A 10,512-nucleotide genomic window follows, 5' to 3' on the forward strand; every position below is an offset into this window, starting at 1 on the left:
CAGTTTTTTTTAAAATAACTAATATATTTTGACCTCTTTTACCTCATGCGTTTTGGTTGTAAGACATGTACCTTTACCAGAAGAACAAGCTAGTGGTTGTAACCATTGGAATACACAGTCGTTGGAAAAAAAAATAGTATGTAACGTTATTTTTAATTTTAATGTATATTTATGATTTTATTTTCTAAATTTCTATTCAAATTTAAAGTATATTATTTGAATATATATAGAAAATATAAATAGTAACTTATGAAATTTGACTTGACAGAAATTAATTGAAGAAGTATGTGATAACTGAACAATTTGTATATGTTTGTTGTTGTAAAGAAAATGAGCATTTTTAGAGGAATTTAGAAATATGAGGTGTAACTAATATGATGATTTATTGTTCTGGATGATGCAGACTGTCATCTCCTAATTTTCACGAGTTAATAAAACTGGATATTTGTTTGCCTTTGAAATGGTTGATTTAGATGTTTATGTTATGAAATGGATAGTATGTAAATACAAATAACTATTTGCTCTATACTTTTAACAAGTGGGTTCCCACGCTTTGCAACAAACTTTCGGTCGGTGTTGGTTCGTGACAGTAGCGGTGCGATACCGACATGTGGTATAGCAACAAAAAGAGAGATGCCTAAGGGGATTCCGACATATGTTTTACATTAACCATAAAACGAATACTTTTACCATTACCGATGTTTGGCCATAATCGGTTCAATTCGCTACGATACTGTTACCGGTACTTGCTACATCTTATGTAAAAAAAAAAGCACTACTACGAATTCAACTTTGTTTTTATCTAAGTTATACCCTTGGTATCGTTGCCAATGTTGTCCAGTTACCGATGTTGTCTGGACGATATCAATTTCGCTTGTCATGATGGAGAAAACAATCATAATAAATTTTTTATCAAATCATACATAAAAATAATCAATTAAGCACGTCCTAGAATCAAATTTAATGAAACTTTATATTGTATTACAAAATACCAAAAAGAGTAACCAGGGTCTCACTTATACGTGTGTGTGTGTGTGTGTGTGTGTGTGTGTGTGTGTGTGTGTGTGTGTGTGTGTGTATATATAAACTAAATGGCGAAACAACTTTGATAACATCCAGCATACTAGGCGGGAGCTTCTAAGCGTATGTAATCATACAAAATGCCTTGAAACGGGCTTTGGTTCCGTGGTGGTTTAAGATAAATAATGTTTTCTCCTTCAACGAGTAAGGAGCCAGAAATGTCTATGTGGTATAGCCAGTATAGACCATGAATCCCATGTCTTGCAATCGCATTGTCCCGTCCTATCAAACCTGTTGTAAATATTGGCCGAGCTTTGTTTGGATCATTCACTCGAACCTATAATAAGCATAAAAATATATGTAATAAAACCTATTAATTCGGGTCAAGTTTTAACTAGCTTGTACTGCTACTGCTAATACTAATTACGTACCTGTACTTCTGCAAGAGTTGCCCCGGCCAGTGCCATTCTTAACTTATAAGTAGCAGCACGCTGTACATTCTCAAGTCCAAACTTTATTTGCCACGTCGTTCCTTCATACGAATTGTCTTCTTTTCTCCTGCAAATGTCACAGACATTTTGCTATATCAAAATTTTTGTAATGGTTACTAATGCAATGGTAGTTGTACCTTGGAACTTGAGCATAGAACCAATCTTTTCGATAATCACTAACTCCAACTGTGAACACCAAATCACCATCAGGGTACAACTCACCGTATCTTTCCCATAACCCATACTGCCTAAAGTTGCTGATACAAAGCAACCAAAAACCCGGAGACATTAGAAAACCACCAACTTGGTGAGTTGTAAAATAAAAATAAAAGCAAACCAAACCTCTTGGGATTATTGACAAAAAGTTGGTTGACATATTTTGGGTCAGGGTCGGGGACATGGAACTCTGCAGCAGACCGGTCTGGGATCCCTATTTCCCACAAGGTAGGACCGTCTCTTGGAGGCTCATACACCAAATCCCCCACATTAATATCACAGCCTACGATTTAAGATACAAATTAGCAACAACTAAGATGAGGATGAATATGATTGAAAAAGTAGTTTGAAACCTGCAGTGATGGTAATGGGAAGATGATATTTGTAGTCGCCAAGAAAACCAGGGACCCACGCATACAAATTATATTCTCCGCATCTTACACTGTTAATAGAGAAACCTCCATTGCAATCCGCTTCACTCCAAAACTGATAGTCCTGTTTCACACATCCCACTCAATTAGATACACGTTTTTTTTTATTTTACCAACAAAATTAGGGCTATCACCTTGCATTCTCTTTGCCATGATCCAACATCTCCTGGTGGAGCTAACCCTACATATGCACCATTCGCTGGTATATCATCATTGTCAATGTATCTGAAACAAATACGATTTCAATGTTGGTCAAATTGTAAATCTAACAGCTACAAAGAGACGATTAAGCAAAGTCTAAAACTCGAGTTACCTGTCACGAACAAGTAATTTACCGCTAACATTTCCTCGTTCATGTGATTTTGGAAAATCCTCGGACGCTGGAAAGCTATAAGGCCAGCTATTTACCTCAACCACCATCTGGGATAATTGAAACTGACGTAAATCAATAATACTTGCATCATACAAATATTAGAACATATTTCTACCTCCTCACTCAACCTGTCTTTTAGCATCATCCCAAAGAGTAAGAGGATCTTGACCACCAACAGTTGAATTTAGATAAATAAAAATGGGCCCAAACACCTTTTTCCATGGCTCGCCCTGCCCAAACTTTGGAACTTGATCATCACCAGCATAATGAGCACCAACAAAAACCTGTCATTGTAAAATATTAAAAATGGTCCTTTACTATGAGTATGCGATGATTGAGAAGATGGTAAGGTTTACTTACAGCTAAGCAAGTGGGACCCACATGGGAGCATAGGTTCTGCTTTAGGGGCCCACCACTTCTGAACTCATTGCTGGGCGTAATTTGCCAAAATCCAACCGCCGGCTCATGTGATATCCACCCATGTACCATGAGATCTTTGTTCTCACAAGTATACTGATACTTGTCGTCCACCTACACAAGTATGAAACCTAGGACCAATCAAAACATTGCAGAAAACGTGTAGCATATGCTTTCCTAGTCTGTGTTATATTGGGTTGAACCTCACAACAACTTTTTACCAAATTACTTTGAACTTCATGAATAATTAATATATTAAATACAGCCACAAAAACAACATCAAACTAATGACCAAGATTCTTTTTAAGAGAAATTGCACAAATGGTCCATGTGTCTGGACCATACTGGAAGTTTGTCTCCCATTTTTTAAAAACTGCAAACTTGATCCAAACATTTGTAAGAGGGTTGCACGTTTAGTTCCCACCATTAATCTTAGTTTTTTTAATAGAAAAGTGATGTCATCTGCCATTCATGTGAGGATAATTGTGTCTTTTCAAATTTGGAACCCTGATAAAACACCTTTTCTAAATGCAGAAATCCTCACATCGACTTCACCACACCATCGATTGAAAGATTATTTTTTTGGTTCCAAATTAGAAAAGATACGATTACCCTCACACGAATTGCATGTGGCATCACTTTTCTATTAAAAACTAATAACTAATATTAACGGTGGGGACTAAAAGTGCAACCCTCTCACAAAAAATTGGACTAGTTTGCAATTTTACATATGGAGAGATAAAACTTGCAATATGGACAAACCACAGGGACCATTCGTGCAATTTTCTCTTCTAATAATGCAATTAAGCGTACCTCTCCTTTGAATTCAGGTGCAACTGGGTTAACTAATGAAACGGCTTCTTGAAACGCAAGGGGTTGGGCTCGTCCTGCTAATCGGTCATCTGGCAGGGGCATGAATCGTCTTCTATCATCTGCTACTGCCATGTAGTGAAACCTATCCAAAGGTACAAGTACAACTCACTAAGTTCATGGTACATAGAAAACTGATGTGCTAACACAAGACTAATAAAAGCTAGCTTACTTGTCTTTTCGTAGTTTGAATGCAATTCGTGTTTCGCCAAGGCTGAAAGGTTGCCAATCTTCAGAACCCAGGTGTTCATAAATGGCATATGTATAGAAACCAGAAGAACCACGAAGCACCACAAACCTAAAAGAATCATATATATAGAATCCATGATTGTATGTATGTATATATTATCATGAAATGGGAAAATAAAAATTAACCTTTTGTCTATGTTTATAGGAGCAAGTTTTCCTTTTAAGGAAGGATCCCATGGTCTTGAAAAAGAGACTTCTACTTGTTCTTGTGTTTCCACTATAACCTTAAAGCTTGTTGCGTTGATCCTGCAAGGGAATAGTAGTTATCATTATTGGTTTTCTGGTGCATGTTATGTGTATATTGTTATTTTATTTTAACAAGTAAGTTACACTTCAAATACTCCTTTTCTCCCAGAGTCATCTAGAGCACTCCACACAACATCCCAATACCTGCATAATAAATAATTTAAAATAAAATAAATAATGACAGTAAAGTAAATATATTTGAATTAAAACTTACCCTCTATTACCTTCTTGATAATGTGAGTTGCAGTATGCCATTATCAATCACCACCTATACATAGAGATGTATTCATAGGAATCTTGTATTAGAAAAACAGAGAGATGAATTACATACATGGTGATCTTTAATCAACAACTGGACACCAGTGGATGTGGATGATGATGACGATGACATTGTTCCGTGATGATCCCCTGACCAATAATAATAATAATAATAATGGGATGTATTAAGATGGTAATGAAACCTAATGCCTGTAAAGAGATAGCGTGATTGATAAAGGGCAGGGTAGGGTAAATGGTTGGTGTTGTTACCAGAAGAGCAGGTGCAGCAGCAGATGACACTTGTTAAGCCCCTCCGAATTCCCATCAAATTGCAGTTGCCCGTCGGTCGGTCCAGATGATTTCCCGCTGCTACGTCCGGATCATTTGCAGATCACCAAACCCACCCTAGGAAACTAATCACTTACCATAACCCAACACTTTCCTTCCGGTTACTTCAAACTCAAATGTTTCCTCCGTTATTTTCGTTTAAAAAAAACAACACCAAGATCAAAGAAGCAATGACAAAAATGAACAAATGACACAATCGATCGCAAAATATATAACAATCTCGGACAAAATAGAACACAATTTGAGTATTATAACACAACATCAAGAAAAAAACACACAATGTCAAGGAAAAAATACATAATCATAGACGAAAATAAATACTGAACACAATGATAAACAAAAAGACACAACGATCTTTTTCCCTCAACGTTGAGTTTTTTTTCTACAAGGAAGACGGTGGAAACATTTTTATGTTTTTACTTTTTCGTTTTTTTTATTAAATTTTGAGTTATGATTTTTTAATTTTCTTTTAAGGGTTTTTTTGTATGGCTATAAATCATTTTCATTATTCTCATATTTGTCCCCTTAACCCTACATTATAATAGAAAGTTTGATTTTGGAATTTGATGGTTAAGATTAGTTTGGAGGAAATTGTCAAGCATATATATTTTGTGTAGAGGATATGCTATCCTTACGTGGCTTCTGGATCAATTATCCTTAATACGTGTTCCAGATTGTATCAGGATCAAGGATCCCCTGTACTAATTGTTTACTAACGGTTGTTCTCTTTGCATGGTGTTATGTTAAACAGGTATAATGGCTAGAGACCTGGTCTACCTATTAATTCGCAGTCCATGGGAAGTGGCACGTGACCAAAAGGAGTGCAACGTATCTTTTGGAAGAGTGGAGGATTTTTAGGAATTATAGTTTGTTATTTTGTATATTTAAACCGAGTTATGATCAGCTAGGAATACACAACACACGCCATATACAATACGCAGAGATTACCTTAGCAATATACATGTACACTTAAATTCATTGTATTCACCAGTCATAATCTCCAACCTTGTAACACTTTTTTTGATTAATATAGTGATGATAGACATTTGTCATCACCCGGGGTTTTTGTGCCGGCGACCATTATTCGATCAATGCTTTTTCTCGTAACAAATCCCTATGTACATCCTTATGTTAGCTACATATTCATCATTATTGTACAAGCACTCTACCTCACAAAATCATATTTGGTCACATTATCCTTAAACCAATTTTTGACCAAAACAATCTAGCGCATCAATTTTCAACTTTTTTCAACCTATACCATTACCAATGACCTCTCAACAAACATCTACTTCAACTACCATGCCTTAATCACTTTCTCTCTCATCAAAAGCTTCATTGCCGATGCCTCCTCCACTCGCGGGAGTACGGAGGAACAACGCTGCTGAGAGCAAGATGCAAACTTCAGTCTTCCAAGGCTCAAAGTCCTCTGTTGCCACTTCTGTGATAACTTCTAACAATGATGTTTCTACTATGTTTTCACAGGTAAAGGCATACATGGAGCAGCGAAACAAAACCAATCAGAGGGTTGTACGCGAGATTGAAGATCTCAAGAAAACAAAAAAGGCCAGTAGAGGATCAGACTCCCTTGATGCCTAGGGTGCTGGATTTCACCACTCCAAGATCCATGGCTCAACATGCTCAAGGATCCTTCATCCTTCCACAAGGATCATAGATCTTTCAACCCGGATCCTCTATCCTTCAACCAGGATCCATGGGTCAACATGCTCAAGGATACTCGATCTTCCATAAAGGATCCATGGGTTAGCACACTCAAGGATCCTCGAGCTTTCAACAAGGATCATCCATCCTTCAACTAGGATCCTTAGGATTGTTTCACCGAGGATCCTCCTACTATCAGCCATAAGGATCATTCATGCAGAGTCAAGTATCCTCGGGAGTTCAACATCAAAGGTCATCGGAGGTTCATGAGGGAGACTTTATCCCTATGCAGACTATTGCTTCCGGTGGACCGTCTGTCATGGTTGATGCATCATATCCTGGATACTCTTCTGGGATACGATCCTTTAATCAACAAAGAGGTAACCTTTATAATCATGTATCTTTAGACACTAACCTTGGTTTTACACAAGATACAGGTATTAATCAAACCATGGCCAAGGAATTACTCGGTCAAAATCCTTGGTTCTCGGTCAAGATCCTTAGTTCTCGGTCAACATTCCCTAGTTCTCGGTCAACAACCTTGGTTCTCTGTCAAAGCATTCAGTTCTCGGTCAACAATTTTGGTTCTCGGTCAACGCAAACTGTGAACATAGTTGGGCCTGATCCATCAGATTTGGGCCTTCTGTATTGGACTTTAGAGTTTTCTGGACTTAAAATTGTTTTCGGACTGAATAAACTAAAATGGATCAATTAATTAATAGTAATAGGTCATCCAATGCTTCACTTCATCAAGAACTAGACTCCATAATGGGGACTACTACTCGCGTGCCCCGTCTGCTGTCTCATGAGGGGTTTAGTGAGTGGAAGTTTCGTTTCGAGAAGTATGTTAAGATGAAAGATGCCAAAATATGGAGAAGCATAGTCAGGGGTCCACAAGCCATTACTTATCAACGTGAGAACTCTACTGAAATTGTTGTGAAGCCTATTGATATGTATGATGATGATGATCTTGCTAAAGTAGAAGAGGATGAAAAGACACTTTCAACCTTGACTATGGCACTCTCACCTGAGATTTCCCTGGGATTTAGAGAATTTCAATCCGCTAAGGAACTGTGGGAAGCACTGATTGAAGTGTATGAAGGAAATGAGGACATGAAAAGAAGTCGTTAAGATCTACTACGACAAAAATTTAATATGTTTAATCATGTTCTGGGAGAGTCATTAGAAACTCAGCTTCAGAGGTTCATAGCTCTTGTGACTGGGATGAGATCTGCTAGCATCAATTTAACAGCTGCCGAGACAAATAATAAGTTGGTGAACTCATTACCTCAAAGTTGGGACATAAATGTTGCTGTCATTAAGAAGACGAAGTATATCAAAAAGTTAACACTGTCTGAGGTCATGGCTATCATCAAAGCAAGTGACATGGACGACAAACAGTGTGCCATAAATCATGCAAATTCCTACAGTGCAACTGGTTACAATGTTGCTTCCAATAATGCACTAATCTCACAAGATAACTTCTCAATGTTCAAAGCTACTCAGGGACAACAGAAATTTCAACCTCAAGCCAACTTCTCAATGTTTTAAATCCACTCAGAGTCAAGGTTAGTATTCTGATGTCTCACCACAACCTGCACCAGTGTTCTTTGCTAAACCTTGTCAATCCTCTACTGTTAATGCTCAGCCTCAATCGTCTAGTGTTTCTCCCAGTCAGAATTCCAGTCAGACTCCCACTATTTCAAAAGAAACTCAAGAGAACATTGCTTTAATGGCGGGATTCATGAAATGTTACAACACTTTTCTTGTGAAAGATTTGGTTCAACCTGTAGTGGCTGCTGAACTCGATCAAATTCATCCTGATGATGTAGAGGAAATGGATATCTCTTGGAAAATTGCTATGGCAGTGTTTAGGGACAAGAAATTTACTAAGAGAACCGGAAGAAACATTTGGAACATACCGAATAATCAGAAGGTGGGTTTTAACAAGGACACTCTGAGATGTTACAACTGTCATGAGCTAGGTCATTTTGCTCGTGAGTGCATTAATCCAGCCAAGGAAGGAAATATGGAAAGGGCGCTAGTTCCCATGGGTAATGCTAGAGGAGAAGCTAGGGGTTGCTCAGTTGATGGTGAAAGGGGTTTGGTTGCTCAACAGTTCTCATGGTCTAATCAGATGGTTTCTCTCAACATAAACAATCAAACTGTCAACTTTGCTCGTGTTGAGGAGTCTGAAGAAGAAAATGTTGTTGAGGAATAAGTCAAGGAACTTCAATTTGCATTCATGGCATTCACTTCTCCCATCTCTTCTGAGGTAAGTTCTTCTTTATGTTCTCAAGATTGTATTGATAAATTAGATCTTTACAAATCTCATAACCATAACTTGCTTAGAGAAATGGAAACGATAAAATCTAAAAATTATAAGCTTAAGAAAACTGTCACGTCCCCGATTTCAGCTAGATCTTACTCAAATCATGTCATAACTCACACAAATAAATGTGCTGACAAGAGAGTTAATGACGGGTTGCTATATTTAGAAAGATTACTGTTTGTTAAAGGAGGAATCAATAACAAACCCGGTAGTTGTAATTAATAATCAGAGTTAGAAAACACAAACAAGATTCACTCAAAAGATTTCCATTTATATAATATTCATCATACAAAAGGTAATCGATTTAGGGTTTCTTTTAGGAAAACGGCAGTAGCTCAATAAAGATTATCGTATTCAGCCGCCTATTTTTTCGTGTTGTGTCTCTCTGACCTCAGGTGTGCCCTAATTATTCCTTTTATAAGCCTGACACCCTTGGACAGCTGTCATTCCTTCTAGAAACCCTAAATGATAAGACATATTCAAGTTACATATTCAGAAATAATCCTAAGTGTAAAACAAGTCTTCCGGGTAGGCTTTGCATCAATCTTGTCTTTCCGAGTATGCTCTGCCATCCTTTAGGACTTGGTAATATAGAAGTGTGCTTGGGATCAGTTTCCGGGTAGACTTTTCTTGAAGAGTATTTTACCAAGTAAAATACTCACCGGGTAGACTTCAATCTTCTTGACTTTGTCAGACTTTGCCCGACAAACCCTTACGAGCAACCTTGTTCTTCAATGGTCCCTTCAACCCTTTGCTAGAGAATAGCTTATTAGCAAAGTGTGCTTGGTAGCACTGTTCCTTGCTTGAGTTGAACCTTGCCCGATGATACTTGAGATATATCATTAAATTATCAAGCCTACTTGGACCATACTTATTAATGAATACCTTGCCCGGTTTTCCAATTACTTGGCTTCATGAGCTTGGTTAGCCTAAAGCTTACTCGGAAGTGAACTTTACTTGGCTATGAAGAACAAACCTGCTTGATACAGTGCACCATGACGGTACTTACATAAACTAGTGAACCTTGCCCGGTAATACACTAATTTGCAAACCCTACTCGGATTTCCACTAAAGAAGACTTCAAGAAGATAACCCTGCCCGATAGACAAAATATCGTACCCGGCTAAGTAAAAGCTTGCTCGGAAGTATAAGGTGTGCCCCGATCCATACTTAGCAAATTCTGAGGAGGTTGAGAAGATTCCAATCTTCCATATGTTCCACAGAACAAGTCTTTGACTTAACAATCTCCCCCTTAGGTCAATTTCTTGACTCAACAATCTCCCCCTAGATTGGAACACCTCAGCTGACCCAAAATACATCTATAGTTACTTACACATGATTAAAATACACATCAAATTAAAGTCAAAGTTACATAATCAAATTACATAAACAGTTACATATTGAAAAGCTGTCAAACGACATTACAAATCAAATCCTACTCTATGAATCTTGTCTCCTTCTTTCATTGTAGGCAGCTTGTCTTCTTTTTGTTATCACTGATGCAGCTCTCATTTTAAAGATATCAAGGGCTCGGTAATGAGCATCACCTTCTGGTATGACTAAGTCCCTTATATCCATTAGGTCTTCATTATGCAAGCA

The 10,512-nt window shown here is 37.6% G+C and overlaps 1 protein-coding gene across 1 annotated transcript; it reads right to left on the minus strand.

The window, feature by feature from the left end:
* Nucleotides 1-1,118: 1,118 nt before the first annotated feature.
* LOC143595420 (uncharacterized) lies at nucleotides 1,119-4,110 on the minus strand. The gene is made up of 11 exons (XM_077074441.1): nucleotides 3,991-4,110; nucleotides 3,762-3,903; nucleotides 2,892-3,062; nucleotides 2,660-2,815; nucleotides 2,472-2,578; nucleotides 2,293-2,383; nucleotides 2,081-2,222; nucleotides 1,854-2,010; nucleotides 1,649-1,768; nucleotides 1,452-1,578; nucleotides 1,119-1,357 (listed from the first exon to the last, which is right to left on the minus strand). Exons 2-11 carry the CDS (start codon nucleotides 3,891-3,893, stop codon nucleotides 1,124-1,126), a joined length of 1,437 nt encoding a protein of 478 aa, XP_076930556.1. The 5' UTR covers nucleotides 3,894-3,903; nucleotides 3,991-4,110; the 3' UTR covers nucleotides 1,119-1,123.
* Between the last annotated feature and the right edge of the window lie 6,402 nt (nucleotides 4,111-10,512).

This window comes from Bidens hawaiensis, unplaced genomic scaffold (genome assembly GCF_021521415.1).
Source record: "Bidens hawaiensis isolate Kalapana, Puna unplaced genomic scaffold, B.hawaiensis_p1.1 tig00045122_1, whole genome shotgun sequence".
Classification (NCBI taxonomy): domain Eukaryota; kingdom Viridiplantae; phylum Streptophyta; class Magnoliopsida; order Asterales; family Asteraceae; genus Bidens; species Bidens hawaiensis.